Source organism: Macaca thibetana, chromosome 6, assembly GCF_024542745.1.
Source record: "Macaca thibetana thibetana isolate TM-01 chromosome 6, ASM2454274v1, whole genome shotgun sequence".
NCBI lineage: Eukaryota > Metazoa > Chordata > Mammalia > Primates > Cercopithecidae > Macaca > Macaca thibetana.
Window position 1 is genome coordinate 26,799,881 of NC_065583.1, and position 20,464 is coordinate 26,820,344.

The 20,464-nt window shown below is 43.6% G+C and overlaps 1 protein-coding gene across 5 annotated transcripts; it reads right to left on the reverse strand.

Moving 5' to 3' along the window:
* Positions 1-538: 538 nt before the first annotated feature.
* On the reverse strand, positions 539-19,248 carry CNOT8 (CCR4-NOT transcription complex subunit 8). Of its 5 annotated transcripts, none has more exons than XM_050793955.1 (7): positions 18,950-19,248; positions 18,720-18,836; positions 12,385-12,578; positions 6,748-6,909; positions 5,683-5,827; positions 4,924-5,034; positions 539-2,038 (listed from the first exon to the last, which is right to left on the reverse strand). In XM_050793955.1, exons 4-7 carry the CDS (start codon positions 6,900-6,902, stop codon positions 1,889-1,891), a joined length of 561 nt encoding a protein of 186 aa, XP_050649912.1. In that variant the 5' UTR covers positions 6,903-6,909; positions 12,385-12,578; positions 18,720-18,836; positions 18,950-19,248; the 3' UTR covers positions 539-1,888. The 5 variants fall into 5 exon arrangements, with proteins under 5 accessions (XP_050649912.1, XP_050649910.1, XP_050649911.1 ...); XM_050793953.1 differs by lacking the exon at positions 18,950-19,248 and adding an exon at positions 14,076-14,264 and having other exon boundaries at positions 18,672-18,836; XM_050793954.1 differs by lacking the exons at positions 6,748-6,909; positions 18,950-19,248 and adding an exon at positions 14,076-14,264 and having other exon boundaries at positions 18,672-18,836.
* Between the last annotated feature and the right edge of the window lie 1,216 nt (positions 19,249-20,464).

Below are 20,464 nucleotides of genomic sequence, written 5' to 3' on the forward strand. Positions count from 1 at the left end.
TCTGCATAGGGTTCAGTCACCAGCATGTCAGGGCATCCTGGTTGAGAACCACTGACTGCTGTTTCACCACAAATTACAGTGATAAATCTCTTGCTATGTCAACTTCAGTCACAATTCTGTATCTGCCCCTGTACCAGACTTCTTAAAACCCCATTTTGTGTCAATAGAAATGGCTGGAAACAAAGTCTTGAGCCAACTCTAGGATATCCAAAGTTCAGGTTGTTTAAAAGAATCCCACTGATTAACAAGCTAATCCACCATATATAATGGAGTGAGGAAATACTAGACTGGTTTAATTCTATAATATTAAGACCCAACAATCTTGAGCATGAAGAGACAATTCCATTTACACAGGTGCTCGTGAAAAGCTTCCTACCAAATGATATATATTTTTTTATTCCCGCACCCACCCCCCCAAGTGATATTTTGTATGTAAGCCAACTTGGGGACAATGGAGGCAAGATGCTCTTATTTCACTGATGGCAAATGACCATCTTCCAGAGCCAGCAATCCATAGCTATGAAAGACCCAACCTCAATGCCAGTGGTTAAAAAGAAATCTTTATTTTACAAAATTAAAAACATAAATAATATTTACAAGCATCTTAAATACCAGCTTATAATACTTGACATTTTTTAATCATTTCAAATTGAGTTTCTCATAAGCTTTTAAAATGCAAGACCATTCATTCACTTGAGTGAGTTACCAGTTTTTATTTCCACCAATCCAAAGGGGGTTTTGGTTTTTGAAATTGTCCATACTGTGGTCATTCAAAAAAATACAATGTACTTTTGAAATGACTAGCTTTAAAAAAAAAAAAAAAAAAATCCTGAGCTTCCTACCCCAGTTGTGGGATATTGCTCCAAAACAACTCAAGAACCCAAATTATCTTACTGCCTGATTAAACGTAACCACTCTAGCTTTTTAAAGACATTCCTGGTACTCACATTAATCCATCTCCCTAATGTTTCAGGTTTGCTGGAAGGAAAAGTAGAGAAAATAGAGAAGTGGGAGAATCCAGATGACTATCTGAAATCGCATTATTGAAAATACAACAGACATGACCCAAAAATCTGATCTTACTAGTTTCATTTGGGATCAAATCCAGGATATTTTATTGTACAAAAATTTCAAATGATTTCAGATGATACGTATGCGACGGCAAACCTGAGTGGCACAATGGAACACAGACTTAAAAGATGCTTCAGTGGTCAACACTCATTCTGGAGTTCTCATGAATGAAGGGTACACAGATTCAGTAAAATTGTTTGCTTTTAAGTTTCATTTTCTGGTCTTCAAATTTCAGCACAGAGCAATTCATTTCCATATAGTAATATGTAAATAAAGACTACAAAAGTGTGAGGAAAGCAAATGTCCTCAAGAAGGGTCAGAAAAGGAAAGGAAGACTCAGTATCTACAACCCATTACATAAGAACACCATTTTGTTCCATTTTCCCTGGAAGCCCTCACAGCTCAGCTGAGAATCAGAGTAAGAATCTTCATTATCAGAGATTAGCAATAAATTTAAAAGAAAAAGAATGACAACAGGTAAGAGTTATATACATTTTACTAGTTTGTTTCAGACTTGTCCTGGATATTTAAAAAGGTGTCAAATGAGCCATGGATGCTGGTGGCAGGAGGCAACCAGAGAGGAGAGGCTCAGGGATGAGGAATGGGGAAGACTTACTTACAAATTCAGAGCAAACTCCTCTCTTCTGGGTCTAAAATAAAGACAACTTTGTCTTCAGTAAAACAAAAGTCTTTCTGCTCAATGCAGATGGTAGGTACAGTTTGCTCAAAAGAAGCATTTTCTCTTGGGGAAGATAAGTACACAGTCAGCACAGTAAGCACCACTCGGATCAGGCCCAACCTGCAGAGCCTGGCGCCATCACTGCTGCATGTTGTTGATAATCGCCAGGATGCTCATCTTCTCCTGGGCAGAGTCCACATCCTCATTCTGCTTCTGGGCCACTCCTGTGCCTAAGCCATAGAGCCGTCCACAGTACTTGGCATCATCAATGCTGTCCTCAAAAAACAACTGAAGAATGGGACAGAGAACCATGGTGAGAATTATGCTAGAAGTCATGACAAGTATAAACACTATCACATCTGGCCAGGCACAATGGCTCATGCCTGTAATCCCAGCACTTTGTGAGGCTGAGGCGGGCAGATCACTTGGGGTCAGGAGGTCGAGACCGGCCTGGCCAACATGGCAAAACCCCATCTCTACTAAAAATACAAAAATGAGCCAGGCATGGTGGCACACGCCTGTAATCCCAGCTACCTGGGAGGGTGAGGTGGAAGAATCACTTGCACCCAGGAGGCAGAGGCTGCAGTGAGCCAAGATCATGCCACTGCACTCCAGCCTGGGCAACACAGTGAAATGCCATGTCAAAAAAGAGAAAAACCACTACCACATCAGCACCTCCCAGCCTTCCTAAAGCCCTGAAAATACACCAAACTAGAAAAAAAAAAAACTAATAGTATAGAAAGGCTCAGCCAGGCACAGTGGCTCACGCCTGTAATCCCAACACTTTGGGGTGCCAAGGCAGGTGGATTACGAGGTCAGGAGTTCAAGACCAGCCTGGCCAAGATGGTGAAACCCCATCTCTACTAAAATTACAAAAAATCAGCCAGGCATGGTGGCGGGCACCTGTAATCCCAGCTACTTGGGTGGCTGAGGCAGAGAAATGCTTGAACCTGGGAGGCAGACGTTGCAGTGAACTGAGATTGCGCCACTGTACTCCAGCCTGGGGAACAATGCAAGACTCCATCTCAAAAAAAAAAAAAGCAGACACGGTTTTACTCACTGCAACCTCCGCCTCCCAGGCTCAAGTGATTCCCTTGCCTCAGCCTCCCAAGTAGCTGGGATTACAGGTGCATGTCATCATACCTGGCTAATTTTTGTACTTTTAATAGAGGCAGGTTTCGCCATGTTGGTCAGGCTGGTCTGGAACTCCTGACCTCAAGTGATCCACTTGCCTCGGCCTCCCAAAGTGCTGGGATTACAGGTGTGAGCCACCATACCCAGCCTAAACCTTTCCTTTTAATGCAGTCTTTTCATGCTCCTTTCTCTGCAGGAGAAAGGCTCTCCTATCTGAACAGACATACTTTCCATGTATTCTTTTACTGCCAGTATCTCTGTGCTGCTGCTGCTGCTGCTTTTAATGCAACTGCTCCCTTGTCTTTAACAAGCAAAGCAATGGTTAAGAGCTTGGGCTCTGGATTCAGACGGACTCACTTGACCTTGGCAAAGTCATTTAAACTCCTTTTAAGCCATAGTTCCCTATCTATAAACAGGACAATAGAGTTATTATGAGGAATGAGATAACAAACAGTAAGCACTCAAAGCAAGATCTCTCCATTGTGACACTACTGGGGCAAGATAATTATTTGGGGTAACTTGTCCAGTGTATCATAGGATGTTTAGCAGCATTCCTGACAGGTAGCACACCACCCTCCCCCACCAGATTGTGACAACCAAAATCATGTACAGATATTAACAAATGTACCCTCCAGGGCAAAATCATCCCCAGTTGAGAACCACTAACCTAGAACATTTACCAACACATGGTAACAGTTGTTTATAATTAAGAGTAACAAAGAGGAAATGTACTCTCCCTCTCTACAATCTTAGCTCTAAAAAGGAGATCCATGTCTACAGATCAATTAATCTGATCCATTCCTCAAAAATGTCAACAAAATCGACATTTTAATTTTTCCAAGCAGCGTCTTACTCCTTCTACATCTTCAAATACATTTTAAAACCTGAGTCAGTGAGTAAAGAAACTAAAAGAAGAAATTAAGAGTCTTTTTACTAAGGGGTTATAGTAAACTCAATATAGTATTTATTTAATAGTAATTGACAGAACTTACCATAATGTCAGTGGGTGGCCTAACAAACATATTTGTATTACAGGAATCAAAAAAAAGCAAATAACTGAAAATTAGAGTTACCAAGAATACCAAGTTCTGGACTTGGGTGTGCTCAAGAATACTTGGTTACTAGAAAGTGGCTCTCATGTCAGAATGCTGCTTTTGCCTCTCAAACATGTGACATGCTGAACACCGTAACAAAAAACAACCACTTTCAAAGTGGCCATCAACTTGCTAAAAAAACAATCAGTGTGACCGGGCCATCTCACTGTGCACTTTGGGAGGCCAAGGCAGGTGGATCAAAAAGCATATGAAACCCTGTGTCTACTAAAAATACAAAAAATTTAGCCAGGCGCCATGGCTCACGCCTGTAATCCCAGCACTTTGGGAGGCCAAGGCAGGTGGATCATCTGAGGTCAGGAGTTCGAGACCAGCCTGGCCAGCATAGTGAAACCCTGTGTCTACTAAAAATACAAAAAATTTAGCCAGGCACCATGGCTCACGCCTGTAATCCCAGCACTTTGGGAGGCCAAGGCAGGTGGATCATCTGAGGTCAGGAGTTCGAGACCAGCCTGGCCAGCATAGTGAAATCCTGTGTCTACTAAAAATACAAAAAATTCAGCCAGGCACCATGGCTCATGCCTGTAATCCCAGCACTTTGGGAGGCCAAGGCAGACGGGTCACCTGAGGTCAGGGGTTTGAACCAGCCTGGCCAACGTGGCAAAACCCCGTGTCTACTAAAAATACAAAAATTAGCAGAGCACGGTGGCGGGCACCTATAATCCCAGCTACTCAGGAGGCCGAGGCAGAAGAAAAGCTTGAACCCGGGAGGTGGAGGTTGCAGTGAGCCGAGATCGCACCACTGCACTCCAGCCTGGGTGACAGAGCAAGGTTTCATCTCAAATAAATAAATAAATAAATAAATAAATAAATAAATAAAAACACATGTTCAGCAAACCTCAGCCCACACAACAGACCATCCACTACCTCCTTAGTCTTCAGTAAGTTACTGCCAAGAGGCCTGTGATCACATTCGAGGAAGTTTACCTCTTTCATCCTAAAGAAAGCCATTCCTGTCAGCAGTGAGTCTGAGCCTGCTTGGTGCTGCCTTCCAATCCTCTGCAAATCCAACTGATCAGCAACTTCCTGAAGACCTCCCTGGAGATATATGAAAAACAAAGATAGTATTACAGACCCAACATGCCTCTACTGAAGTCAACTAAGTGCAGTTATGAGTTCACTAAATTCTAGCAAGAAATGGGGACAGGCCATTTATTTAACAGGCCTTAATAACCTCTTTTTAGCTCTTTTCTTCCCTTTTTCCAAACGCTATATTGTGCTACATCCTATATTTTGCTCCTTTCCATGTTGTTAATTTTGCCAGACCTCTGCCTTTAAAATCAGAATTGCAAGGCTGAGGAAATAGTAAATCCCACTCTAATTCTAGACAGCAAAGCTCTATGTCAACAATTTATTAGGGTACCAAGTTCCAAAACTTTCTAGAGTTAAGAACCCCTCTGAGAATCTGTTACACCACAGACCCCATCCCTAACAAACAGCATTTATACCTTTTCATTAGGTTCATGGGCCTCGAGTGAAGAATGCCTGCCTTAAGATGACAGAAGCAGAGGGTTCCCTTCATGGCCACACAAGTATCTGTGCAAATCAGCTTTATATTATACCCTGTCTACCACCACACTGGCATCTAGTACTCAATAATGCATGCTGAACACATAACAATAAAGCAAAGTCAGCTTTTTTTCTGTCCTTATTTTTGTTACTGGTATTAAGAAAAACATCATATACCTTAAGATTTTTGCAACTCTTCATCAGGTATTTCACATCATAAATGGATGGGAAGAAAAGGTTCAGAATATGAAAGAATTCATGTTCCTCTTCTGGCAAACGAGAATCTGTAAGCAACTTTACCATATAGCCAAAATCATAGCCACTACAAGGAGAGAATAAACCACAGAGGTTAAAAAAGCAGCAGTTATCAGGCCCCAGTGTTCAACCATTTTATTTCTCAAAGCTTGTAAATGCTACTTCGTGTTAGGAACTTTCACTTTTTCTGAGTAGTTTATTGTACTATAATCTGAATCTTTTTTTTTTTTTTTTTTTTTTTTTTTTTTTGAGACAGAGTCTCGCTCTGTCGCCCAGGCTGGAGTGCAATGGCGCGATCTCGGCTCACTGCAACCTTCACCTCCCGGGTTCAAGCAATTATCCCTGCCTTAGTCTCCCAAGTAGCTGGGATTACAGGCACCCGCCACCATGCCTGGCTAATTTTTGTATTTTTAGTAGAGACAGGGTTTTGCCATGGTGGCCAGGCTGGTCTCGAACTCCTGACCTTAGGTGGTCTGCCTGCCTCAGCCTCCCAAAGTGTTGGGATTACAGGTGTGAGCCACCATGCCCGGCCTATAATCTGAACTTTCCAATAACAACCTAACAGGCTAATATGGGAGATATAAAAAAGTACCCAAAGGTTTTAACTGTGGATTTGATTCACCAAAAATCCAAAAGTACTGAGAAGTTAAAATAAGGAGAATCTGGCTTTCAAGTACCTAAGAAACTCTGGGGACAGCCATTTAAAAGATAACCAAGTACTGTGACCCTCTCCACCCACTATATTCCCACTTGGAATTAAACCCACTGATAGCCACAGGATGAAGCCAAATACCGTGTGAAACAAACCAGTATATAAGCCCCAGTATTTTCTGAAAAACTGAAACATGGGCAACAAGTACCAATTCAACTTCTGACTGCTGCTGATGAACAGAACAGTCACTAGGACTTCAAAAATGACTAAGAATTCAGTTCCCTGCTCCAGTGTAGCCCAAAGCGAGAGAGAAATACACATTCCCTAGGACTGACCTATGAAATGAAAGCCATTTGACATTGTCACAGAGAACCACTCCTGATGTCATAAGCAGTTCTGCAAAGTGCAGTGTGTCAATCCCTTCCTCTTCATGCTTCTGAAACTGTAGTCCTGAGTTAGCAAGGAGATCTATGGAATCCTGGGAGTACATGTCCTCTCTAAAAAACAAGGTGTTTATTTATTAACTGGTGAATAAAGAAACAGAAGTAGTGGCCACAATATTACCACCACCTTATACTTATAGTACAAGTATTTTTGAAATGCTTTTCCTAACTTAATAGATCAATTCACTCTTTCCAACATTCAAACAAGCATGCAGAGTAGATCATCATATTTCTGTGACAGATAGAAAAATGAGATTTTCCTCCATAAACTAAATTTCCTAATTATAATGGGTATACATTTGCTCATTATTTGGAAAAAAAAAAAAAAAAACCAGGCACAGTGGTGCACGCCTGTAATCCCAGCACTCTGCAAGGCCAAGGCAGGAAGATCACCTGAGGCCAGGAGTTCCAGACCAGCCTGGGCAACAGACAAGACTCTGTCTCAAAAAAAAAAAAAAAAAGAAAAGAAAAAAAAAAAACCACCACACACACACACACACACACACACACACACACACAGACACACACACACACAGACACACACACACGGCAGGAAGATCACCTGAGGCCAGGAGTTCCAGACCAGCCTGGGCAACAGACAAGACTCTGTCTCAAAAAAAAGAAAAGAAAAGAAAAAAAAACCCACCACACACACACAAGCCAGGCATGGTGGTATGCATCTATAGTCCCAACTACTCCAGAGGCTGAGGTGAGAGGACTGCTTGAGGTCAAGAACTGGAGGGGGCTCACACCACTGCACTCTAGTCTGGGTGACAGAGCAAGATCCTGTCTCAAAAATAAAATAAACAGGCTGGGCGTGGTGACTCACACCTGTAATACCAGCACTTTGGGAGGCTGAGACAGGCGGATCACTTGAGGCCAAGAGTTCAAACCAGCCTGGCCAACATGGTGAAACTCTGTCTCTACTAAAAATACAAAAATTAGGCCGGGCGCAGTGGTTCATGCCGGTAATCCCAGAACTTTGGGAGGCCAAGGTGGGCGGATCACAAGGTCAAGAGATTGAGACCATCCTGGCTGACATGGTGAAACCCTGTCTCTACTAAAACCACAAAAATTAGCTGGGCATGGTGGCATGCACCTGTAGTCCCAGATACTTGGGAGCCTGAGGCAGGAGACTCGCTTGAATCCGGGAGGCAGAGGTTATAGTGAGCCAAGGTCGCGCCACTGCGCTTCAGCCTGATGACAGAGCGAGACTCCATCTCAAAAACAAAAATTAGTCAGACGTGGTGGTGTGCCCCTGTAATCCCAGGTACTCAGGAAGTTGAGGCATAAGAATCACCTGAACCCAGGAGGCAAAGGTTGCAGTGAGCCAAGAAGGCACCACTGTACTTCAGCCTAGGGAATAGAACAAGACTCTGTCTCAAAAAAAAATAAATAAACTTAAAAAAAAAAAAAAACAAGACCGGGTGCAGTGGCTCACGCCTATAATCCCAGCACTTTGGTAGGCCAAGGTGGGCAGATCACCTGAGGTTGGAAGTTCAAGACCAGCCTGACCAATGTGGAGAAACCCTGTCTCTACTAAATATACAAAATTAGCCGGGCGTGGTGGCGCATGCCTGTAATCCCAGCTACTCGGGATGCTGAGGTGGGAGAATCACTTGAACCTGGGAGGCAGAGGTTGCAGTGAGCCGAGAGCGCCATTGCACTCCAGCCTGGGCAACAAGAGCAAAACTCCATCTCAAAAAAAATAAAAAAAAATCAACCAACAAAAAAATACTGAGGCACAGATGGTGGGCAGCCAGCTAAGATGACCCGATGCACCTTCCAGCTGATTCAGGCTGCTTGCCTCAGTCTCAGAGTCACCACCACCATGGCCAGTCAGTCTCAGGGGTTCCAGCAGCTGCTGTGGGCCAAGAAATGTGCCACTGAGAAGGTATCCAAGGCGCATGAGCAAAAAGACCCAGAGGCTGAAGCAGATCAAAGGAGCAGCTGAGGATGAAACTTAACAGTACCACCTGCAGAAAGAGGAAGCGGTCCAGGTCAAGGAAGCCACAGCCCTGGAATCCCAGTAGCTGCAGCACTCAAGTGGCATAGGAAGCCCAGAAAAGGACCAGCCACCAGACCTACTTATGGCAGAAAAAGGCTTGGGTAGCCTCTTGGCCTCTGTGACATTGGCCAGAAATCCATGAAAACTACAGCATAAACGGAAAGGAGTGGGAGAAAGAAGTGCCTGTTCCATGAACTGGCATTTTAGATAACCTCAGGGAACATAAAGCTTTGGCAAAGCTCGTTACATTCCTATGAAAAAGAAGTAAATAGGTCGGATGCGGTGGCTCACACCTGTAATCCTAGCACTTTGGGAGGCCAGCGTGGGTGGATCACAAGGGTCAGGAGTTAAAGACCAGCCTGGCCAAGATGGTGAAACCCATCTCTACTAAAAATACAAAAATTAGCCAGGCATGGTGGTGGCCACCTGTAATCCCAGCTACTCGGGAGGCTGAAGCAGAGAACTGCTTGAACCTGGGAGGCAGAGGGTGCAGTAAGCCGAGATCGCGCCACTGCACTCCAGCCTGGGTGACAAAGCGAGACACCATCTCAAAAAAAAAAAAAAAAAAAAAAAAAAAAAAAGAAAAAAAAAAAAAAAAAAAAAAAAGGCAGTAAACAGGTGGAGCGTGGTGGCTCACACCTGTAATCCCAGCACTTTGGGAGGCCAAGGCGGGCGGATCACAAGGTCAGGAGTTCAAGACCAGCCTGGCCAACATGGTGAAACCCCATCTCTACTAAAAAAATACAAAAATTAGCCAGGCATCGTGGTGGGCACGCCTGTAATCCCAGCTACCCGGGAGACTGAGGCAGGAGAATTGCTTGAACCCAGGAGGCACAGGTTGCAGTGAGCTGAGATTGTGCCACTCCAGCCTGGGTGACAGAGCAAGACTCTGTCTCAAATAAAAATTTTAAAAAATTTAAAAATTTTTTAAAAAAAGGAAGTAAAAGATTTCTGTATATTACATAGCAGGTCCCTTCACTTCTTGGAGAGTAGCAAATCTAGCTTCTTTGTACAGACTTACAACTCAACTAAAGCTCTTATATTTTAAAAAGGACATTAAAAAAATTTTCTCTTTACCTCGTATTTCATAGAAATGTAATGGGTGTGTGTTGTCTGTTTTCCTATGTCTTTTAGCTCAAGCAACACATGTATCATTGTTGACTTTTTCTTTCTTATATCTAGTGAAAGGAAAAAGTTCTTTGAAGAAGGAAAGAAATTAAGTTTTCTTTTTCCCTAATGCTTCCATGAAGGTCAGGGGCTTTATCTATGAAAAAGTAGCAAATAGTTATTTGTAACCCATGTGAAGCAACAGCCAGTCTTAAAGTAGTCTATTCCTGCTAATGGTTCAAACAATGAATACTAGTGTAATTGTTTGAGCTACTTTTAGTTTCTCTTAATCAAAATTACTAGATGACAGAATTAAATAACTTGTAACATGTTATTACTTGGTATACAGATGATTATCTGAAAGACTCTGTTATGAAAAAAATTGAAAAAATTAACATTCTTATAATGCTACCCCACAGATACAACACCTTCGTTTACAGCTCTTTCCAGACTATTTTATCTATCTACACATACACACCTACATCTCTTACATCTCTACATCACAGACCATCTTTACAAATCAGTACTCATCCATTGTAACACTGGCATAATATTCCACTGTAAAGATATATCCATTAATTCAACCACATGCATTATTTACGATACCATGTAACACAAAAGTAAGGAAATAAGCTAAACAAATCCTGTTCCACTAGACTTTCACTTGCTTTTCATATAAACTTGGGTTAGGCAATAAGAAAACCACTGCAATCTTGATTTTTTTCCACTAAATTAAAACCAGTGTTGAATCACAAGTTTCTTTTCCACTTAAATAAACATTATTTTTTTGTTTTATTATAACTAGGCTTCAATCCCAAGTAAACATTATTTCTTTTTTCTTTTTATTGAGGCAGAGTCTCACTCTGTCACCTAGGCTGGAATGCAGTGGCACAATCTCGACTCACTGCAGCCTCCGCCTCCTGAGTTCAAGTGATCCTCCCACCTCAGCCTCCTAAGTAGCTGGGATTACAGGCACCCACCAGCACACCTGGCTTTTTGTATTTTTAGTAGAGATAGGGTTTCACCACATTGGGCAGGCTGGTCTTGAACTCCTGGCCTCAAGTGATCCATTGATCCACCCACCTCAGCCTCCCAGAGTGCTGGAATTACAGGTGTGAGCCACCACGCCCAGCCACAAGTAAACATTATTTTAAATCCAAACATACTCAAACCACTCTGAAATAACTCATTTTTCTTCCTTGTATTATATTATTTTTATGGTACGAACTTACAGGCTTTGACAATAAACTAAAAAATGCAGCTAAAGGAAAGAGCCAGATGATCTCTCAAAATTACTTGAACCTCAAGGAAATTTCCAAAACATACGAACAACAACAAAAAAGGTTGTTCCTTGCAGGCACAATGGCTCACACCTGTTATCCCAGCACTTTGGGAGGTCAAAGTGGGCTGATCACTTTCCACAAAAAATTAGCCGGGCATGGTGGCATGCACCTGTAGTCCCTGCTACTTGGGGGGGCTGACGTGGGAGGATCACTTGAGCCTGGGAGATTGAGGCTGCAGTGAGCCATGTTCACACCACTGCATTCTAGCCTGCGTGACAAAGTAAGACCCTGTCTTCACAGGAAGAAAAGATTACTCCTAAGTCATGAAACACTCCTGATGCCCAGTTAAACAAAGCAGGATATGATACGAAGTACACTAACATCACTTCATGCAATCAGCAAAATGACAGTCTCCCCCAAATTTTCTTTTAAAATTCCTGGGTATAAAAAATAAAAAAAAATTTAAAAAAATTTAAATTCCTGGGTATATATCCAAAAGAACTGAAAGCAAGACCTTGAAGAAATATTTGCACACCCATGTTCATAGCAGCAATATTCACAACAGCCAAGAGGTAGAAGAAACCCAAGTGTCTATCAACAGATGAATAAACAAAATGTGGTATATACATACCATGGAATCTTCCACTGCCTAAGAGTGGAATTGCTAGCTCATGTGGCAACTCTATGTTTAACATTTTCAAGAACTGCAAAACTATTTTCCAGAATTTCCCCCAAATTCTATATTCCCAGCAGCAATGTATGAGGGTTCCAATTTTCTCCACACTCTCAACAACACTTATTATGTCTTTTTGACTACAGCCATTCTAGTGGGTGTGAAGTGGTATCCCAATGTGGGTTTAATTTGCATTTCCCTCATGACTAATGATGTTGAGCATCTTTTCATGTGCTTACTGGCCATCTGTACATTATCTTTCAAGAAGTCTATTCAGATCTTTTGCACATTTTTAGTTGGGTTATCTTTTCATTGTTGAGCTGCTGCAGTTCTTTAAGCAGGACTTCACTTGCTGAGATTCCCTATTCCATCCTCTGCTTAACCACTCTATCCAACACCTACCTGGATTCAGTGAAAACAAAACTTAAAATTAACAAAATTATTTAGAAATCACTTACGTAAGGTTAAATTTGAAATTGAACTGCCAAGTATTGATTCCAGAAGGATATTCTCCCTTCTCATTTGTGAATGTAAGGCCCAGCTGGATAATTTTTAAAAGGTCAACATTGCACCGCAGAAGCTGATACTGGTAATCTATGGAACTACGAAATTCACCAATTGGTCGCACCACAACACCTGGAAATTCTGTGTCCTGGAAAAGGAAAAAGTCTCTCATCACAAGGTTTCAGAAAACAGTGGATGCTGAATTGGTAATTCATAAATAAAATTTTACCTCCATTTATAAAAGTTATGTGACAAGCCCCAAACTTGGGCACAAAATTCTTTTTGTGTTTTTTTGAGACAGGGTTGGTCTGTCTCTGTCACCCAGGCTGCAGGGCAGTAGCACAATCACAGCTCACTACAGCCTCAACCTCACAAATGCAATCAATCCTCCCCCCTCAGCCTCCCTAAGCAGCTGGAACTACAGGTCCATGCTACCACACCCAGCTAATTATTGTATTTTTTGTAGAGATGGGGTTTCACCATGTTGCCCAGGCTGATCTCAAGTGATCCACCTGCCTCGGCCTCCCAAAGTGCACAGATTACAGGCATCAGCCAACACGACCGGCCAAAAGCCTATCTTAAAATACTGATCTTGTTGATATCTACTAAAGAAGCACTAGAATCATGAAGCTTCGCACAACAACTTGATCCTAAATAAGCAGAATGTCAATAGAAAGAGTTGAGTAACTACAGGTAGATATGCAGTCAATTAAGAACATTCTAGGTTGAGAACAATATATGAATAAAAATACAAATACAGGGAAGTGAAACAGCCATTCAGAAAAAAATACAAAGAGACAGGCTTAGCTTGAGTGAAAAGACTGGAAGGAGCTCTGAATACCAAGCTACAGACTTAACTCTATAATTTCTAAAGCAAGAGTCACAAATTCCAAGCAGCTAATGTAAAGGAGTAAAGTCAGCTAGGTATGAAAATGGTACAAGTAACAGGGACTGGAGTAAAACAGAGAGCACATGCCTCTCTACAGGAGGCTCTTAATATTACCACAATACTCATCTCTTTCTCCAGCCAGTGTCAGGCAGGGGTAGATAACATATATTGCCAGGTCTTCCTATTTTTTTTTTCAGAGATGCCAGAAATCTGGAATTCAACTGAGTTCTATTGACTTTTAAATGCTGGCAATAAATTTTTAAAATTTTGAATAAACATTGTATAGTCAAATTCACCATATCTGTAGAACAGATGGGCCCCGGGGGTTGATGTAACTTCTGCTTTAAAGACTTTCAAACAGAATAATGTTACAAAAAATCTAAGATACTAGAGGTTACATCCTTCTCAGAGACACTGGCTACCTTGATATTTCATAAAGCAACACAACCTTCTGTCAGGTTTAATTCACAATGGCTTTAGTGGAACATACTCATTCTTTTCAAGATCTCAAATTAAACATTCCCTCAACCCATCCATATAAGAAGGTGAGTCAAGCTGGGCATGGTGGTATGAGCCTGCAGTCCCAGCAACCTGGAAAGGTGAGGTGGGAGGACTGCTTGAGCCCAGGAGTTCAAGGCTGCAGTGAGCTATGATTGATTGCATCTGTGAATAGCCACTGCACTCCAGCCTGGGCAACAGAGCAAGACCCCATCTCTAAGAGTAAAAAAGAAGGTGAGTCAGAGTAGAGCTCCTTACCATGGCAATATAACTGTAACTGAGCACGATTTCTCGGATCTTCCTCATCTCTTCTTCTAGATTACTGGCCCATACTTCACAGATAACCTGGCTATTCTCCACAAGTGCTGCAGGCATCTTGAAGAAACCTGAGAAGTCGTCGTCAGCTAACTAGTTTTACAGTGCAGGCCAGACAATGTTTGATCTGATCTAGATTTTAAAACATTTTAAAATCATGTAAGTTTATACACACATAAGATGTCAACAAAACAAAGACATCAAAACAATATTTTACAATCACTTCATTAGTTTAAAACATTAAGATTATTCTCCATTTTATATGATGGGGAAACTCTTGTCAACACACACAAACACACGCAAACACACGCACACACACACACACGGTTCTTTCCTGAAGAAACTGAAGTTACTAAAACTTCTGCCCAGCAGTCCTCTGCCACAGAAGTGAAACCACTACCCTAGTTTTTCAGCTCTCTGTAGACTAGACCAAAATAATCCCCAGTTACCACAAATATGCCGTTATCCATGACTTTCACATCACTTTGCACAGGGACCAAATCATGGAAACAGCCCTAAAGGAATCACCTTAGCCATTTTCAATGTACCTGAGATCTCTGAAAGCCTGAAAGAACGTAGACCTAAACTCTCACACTCAAGCCTTTGTACCCATATGATGAATACTGGCATGGGATTCTTCCCCCAACCCACAAAAGGAAATTATTTTTCTCTACAATCCAAAAGTCAAATATAACTAGAGGCAATTAACAATACCAGTGCCTCTTTAGATATACCAGTGCCTCTTTAGATTTGTGCAAACAGAGCATGAAGTGAGGGATTTAAGTGGTAGAAAACAATCCCACTTGCTAATCTGAACCCTAAAAACCACAACGAAAATCAGAATTTGAGTTAGTATTTACGTTTTTTTTTTTTTTTTTTTTAGATGGAGTCTCACTCTCTCGCCCAGGCTAGAGCGCAGTGGTGCACTCCTGGCTCACTGCAACCTCTGCCTCCTGGGTGCAAGCGATTCTCCTGCCTCAGCTACCCAAGTAGCTGGGACTACAGGTGTGCGCCACCACGCCCAGCTAAGTTTTGTATTTTAGTAGAGATGCGGTTTCATTATATTGGCCAGGCTGGTCTTGAACTCCTGACCTTGTGATCCACCGGCCAGTATTTACTTTTAAACACATAAATTAAAAAGAAACTATGCAGCAATTCAACAGTAGGACTAAAGATGGCTGGTATAAATCATTCAGCCAGAAACAGAATGATTCATGGTGTATTTTTCAAGAGAAAAATTAGGGAGGGGAAAGTATTCTGTGAGAAAAAAATTCATCATGATTGGGTCTCTGACTAATGCTGTTATTATTATGGCAAACAACATACGTGGCCTGGTTATAAAAATACAAAAAAGTCGGCTGTGGTGGCTCACGCCTGTAATCTTAGCACTTTGGAAGTCTGAGGCGGGCGGATCACAAGGTCAGGAGATTGAGACCACCCTGGCTAACACGGTGAAACTCCGTCTCTACTAAAAATACAAAACATTGGCTGGCTGTGATGTCACGCACCTGCAGTCCCAGCTACTCCGGAGGCTGAGGCAGGAGAATTGCTTGAACCCAGGAGGCGGAGGTTGCAGTGAGACAAGAAGTGCCACCACAATCCAGCCTGGGCGACAGAGCGAGACTAAGTCTCCAAAAAAAAAAAAAAAAACAAACAAACAACAAAAAATAAAGGCATTTACTTCTAAGGCAAGCCCACTGCATGGATCCACAACACAATAGTGGACTCTAATGTATATATTTAAAGAAAATTTCCTAGAAACAGTAAAACGAATGTAAGTGGTTCCCAAAGGACAGAGCAAGGAATATCTTTGCTTCCTACTTTCAAGATTGGCAGATGCAACAATGAGAATCTGGAGCAAAACAACACTGGCATCATTTCTCTAAGAAACTTCTGAGAAATCAAACTGTTGGTTTGCCAGCAACCCTTGAAGATTCCATTTATTCAAGGTATCCTATACTTCTACAGATTTTTCTCTGTAATTATAGTAGTTAAACTTAAGTAGACTATGTGGTATCTCCCCACAAAAACATAGTAGAAACTTCTTAAAGCCAGGATATATTTCTTCTCTTGTTTTTGTTCTATTACAGGCTTGCAAAAGAACAATAAAGATCAAGAAAAGAGAGAAGTTCAGAATGAATGTGGAGTAAATTCCACTATCTGACCATAATTCAGAAAATGTTCCAACTCAGAATTTTAGATTCCTAAACTTGCTTAAGATTTCTCCCCTGCAAAAGGCCTTAAAACCATTTTCTATACCCATATAATGTTAAATCAGTGGTACCTCCTTATTCCCTAACTGAAATAATATCCTTCATTTTTGGTGTCATTTCAAACATAACCATAACTACTTTGGAGGAAGTGGGTGTATGACTCCCGAGTTTTTGGGAGATGTTTCCATAAAAGCAAAAGCAACAACAACAACAAAAACCCCACACAACCAAAAGATGCCTTTAACCTCCATTTAAAAGAGAACTGGTTTTTAAAAAGTTAACCACTGTTACACATATCTGGCATATATATGGGGACTGCAAAAGCCAGACAGCTGGCAAAAATATGTAAGCCATTTTTGCTCCAAAGTTAGCTAGGATCTGTGGGGAAGTAAACAATAGCTTGCAAGCCCCTGAATGCAGTGCCACTCAAAAATTAAAGAGGAATCACACTATGCACATTTAATTTAGCAAGTCAAATTACTGACATATGTTGGCCAAAAAATAAAATAAAATAGCAACTTAAATACCAGGAGGACGAGCGCAGTGGCTCACACCTGTAATCCCAGCACTTTTGAGAGTCTGAGGTTGCAGAATCACTTGAACTTAGGAGTTCGAGACCAGCCTAGGCAACAAAGTAAGACCCCCCCGTCTCTACAAAAAGTACAAAAACTTAGCCAGGCACGGTAGTGTGTGCCTGTAGTCCCAGTTACTCAGGAGACTGAGCTGGGAGGATCACTTGAGCCCCAGGAAGTCGAGGCTGCAACAGTGAGCTGTGATTATGCCACTGCATTCCAGCCTCAGCGACTGAGCAAGAGCACGTTTCAAAAAAATCATCATCATCATCATCATCATCATACCAGCAATTCAGCCTGTCACTTTCCACTTCATAAGCACATGCTCCAAAATGAGCCTAAGATAGGGGTTTGTCTTCCTCCTTTTAAGCCTCCTCAGTGCAAGCATCTCACAGCACATCACAACTCTATGGCTTTCAAATATGCTTATTTGCACAACACAGCCCCTAAAGGTAACCTAATTACTTATCTGGGTTACAACCAAAGCAGCAGTAACAAGTTTCAAAACTGAAGGAAAAACTGTCCAGCATGTAGTCACAAACAGGATGCTAATCTCAAGCGTTGAATGTTCCTAAGGAACTTTTAAGGATTCATTTTCATTACATACAATGTTTGCCTCACGGGCTGACTTAAAAACTTGACTCCCACATGAGCTACAGAGAAAACTGTGCAAGAGGGAAAGGTTTTCACAAACACACACACCCCTATGAATTACTGAAGTCCCTGCCCTGTGCTGACCTGCAGGGCAGTATGTTCAGATGGCTCCCGTTGATCTACAGTGTAAACTTCTCCAAAACATAACTCCTTACTTACACAGGAAATTTCTGAAGGGCAACTAATGATAAAGCCACCGGAACGTTTTCTCTGCAAGCAATCAAGGCCTTGCTCGGGAAAAGAAATGTTGAGTCTGATTTTGTTTGTTTAAGCCCAAGTGTACAAGGAAACAATAAACATCACTTCCCTATTCGAGAGGACTGAACAAAGGCTTTGCCGTGCCTAGATAAGATAGAAAAGGAAGTGGCACGTTTGAAGAAATAAATAGCAGCAGCGTTTAAGAGGATCCTCTGACCCTCCCCTACCTCCAAACACAGTGTCTCAAGGCACTGTCCTGGACTGAACTGCAGTTCAAACTTCTTAAAACCACCCGAACGGCCCAGGTCTGTGAGTTGGCTCCTCCATTCCTAAAGCCATAGAACACCAAGAAAAAGTTGTGGGGCCTCAAGAACTAAGGAGGAGGCGGCGACTTAGAAGGGGGAGGCCCGCAAGATTCCATATTCAGGTCCTCCTCCCCACTACTCTGTCTCCCATCATCATTCTCTTCTCGTTTATCATCATCTTTCCACTTCAAATCACACTCAGTCCTCCTCCTTCTGACACGCCATTCTTCTTCTGTGTTTGTTTGGTAAAGCAAAGTTAAAATTACGGGCCTTAGGACTAAGAGAACTAAGTTCGAAGCCAGGTCAAGCCACGTAGTTGTGCGTCCTTGCATAAGCTACTTAACCTATTTCGTGCCTCAGTTTTCCTATCTTGTAAAAGGGGTTTGATAACAGTACGCACCTCGGACGATTGGAGTAGAAGTTAAAATGAAGCATATGAGGTGCTTTGTAAAGTCCCCGCACATATCACTCGAATATTACCTTGTGGCGGTGGCCATTATTATTACTACTCTTTGCTGGGTTTTCTCTCATCACACACCCTGCCCCTTACACACACCCCCACTCCCCTTCCCCCACAGACCCCCCATGGTCTCTCACACTCTTCCATCTTACGCTCCTCTTTCCGGTAAGCGCAGGCCCGCTTACCGTGACCGGCAGGGCCCGCGAAGCGCTGGCTAGCGGGCTGGCGGGCTGACTCCCGGACGGCGGCGGCGACAGCAGCCCCTGACCCGGAGCTCTCTTCCCTCTACCCCGGATCTGCTCCTAGAACCGAACGAGCCAGTGAAATGGGCGCCCACGTGCCCAGAGCGGCCTTACGTACCTCCCACCAAACAACCGGACGGCACCACTCTACCCACCCGATCCGCCCGACTCGCCTGCTCTCTAGAGTCACTCCACACGCGCGCGCGCCTGGTCACGCCCGCTCCTCCCCCTTTGCGCGCCCCTGCGACTCTGTGCGTGTTCGCTCCGCCCGTGAGCTCGCGGGAAGCAGCGCGCAGGCGCAGAAACAACAGGGCGCCGCCGAATAGGTGGGAAGCGGAGGCCTGGAAGCACGCTTGCGGAAGGCGGCCCTCCCGCCGCCCTCTTTGCGTGATTAGTTGCGCTCGCTCAATTTAATCATGATTATTACTCCTCCATTTTGGTTCTCTTACCGCGCGAACAAGGAAGGGGCGTGCTCTAGAACAACCCCTCCTGCCGTGGGCGCGGCCTGGAAAAATCCAAAGGCCGAGGAAAGGGCGTGGCCCTTCGAACAAACCCCCCACCCCGAATTACCACGCCCCCTCCTTCTGGCTTTGAAGGACCGTTAAAACCGTTGGCACGAAGGGATTTGTGGCGAGGCTGACGGAGAAAAAGGCTGTCCTGGTTTTCTGTTCTAATATGGCCCCCTAGATGCCTCACTTACAAAGCATCTATCTTACGGTTCCTTTCTGGCAAACAATTAGTTGGGGGTGGGGCGGCTCCCGAAAGCCGAGAGTGGGTGACGTCCGCCAAGGCCCGCCTACCTCCCGGCCTCGCCCAGCAGAGCGAGGAACATTGCCATAGCAACTGGCCCGCCAGGGTCTGCTCCAGTTACAAAGAGGACGGCGCCTCCCGTGGGCACGGCGCTTGGCCAGCGCAGGCGTCGCCGGGCTCTTAAGAGCTCCAAAACCTTTGCGAACGCGCAGGGAGCTCGCCAGATTTTAGTGTCGAGACCCACGGGCTCAGGCCTCGCCCAGGAGCTTCTGAAGCCCCTCGGCCAGCCCTTTGGTTCCCTTTTAATCCTGCTTGGAGACAGGGCTCTTGACCGACGCCCGCCCTGGGCAGCGTGTGACCAGCTGGGGCGCGCCTCCGCCTCGTGTTCTCCGCGGTGGGAGAGAAGACAAAGCGCCGGCTTCCTGCCCACAACGTCGGCGGCGGGCCGCCCTCAGCCACTCTGGCCAGCGCTCCACCCCTGTTCCCGAGAGGACGTGGGGGCTGCCCCAGGCACGGTTCTAGTCCTTGTCCCAGATGCTTCTACTTGAGGTGCTGTTGATAAGAGAACGGCAAATGCACCCCTAGTGACCGGGAGAGGGTCTTCTACTATTCACTTTGCACTTTTAAACATTTCTTCCTAAGGGGATTCTCCAGAATCCTTCCAATTCCTAGGCTGGATGCCGAGCTGGCCTTGAGCGGCAATTTCAAACGGGATTCCCAAAAGCTATTCTCCAGGGAGGTGAACTCCTAGCTCCAGCCTCCAGGATAAGAGCATCAAATGCACTTTCTGAACTCCAGTCCCCCTCTTCTCCCCTCCAAATGAGTGTTTAGCTCCTTATCTGCAAAATTAGGATACCAATGGTTCTCATGAGCTTGTGAAGATTAAATAGTTAATAATTGGAAAAACACCGCGCACCAAGGAAGATATAAAAGAGCGT

Bases quoted from the DNA above. Each gene is read 5' to 3' on its own strand.
- CNOT8 (XM_050793953.1), bottom strand. From the start codon at position 14,192: ATGCCTGCAGCACTTGTGGAGAATAGCCAGGTTATCTGTGAAGTATGG. The intron at 12,579-14,075 runs GTAAGGAGCTCT...TTCCTTTTCCAG, and splicing joins GTTACAGTTATATTGCCATG to GACACAGAATTTCCAGGTGT. The intron at 5,035-5,682 runs GTATATGATGTT...ATATATCTCCAG, and splicing joins AGAGTTGCAAAAATCTTAAG to GGAGGTCTTCAGGAAGTTGC.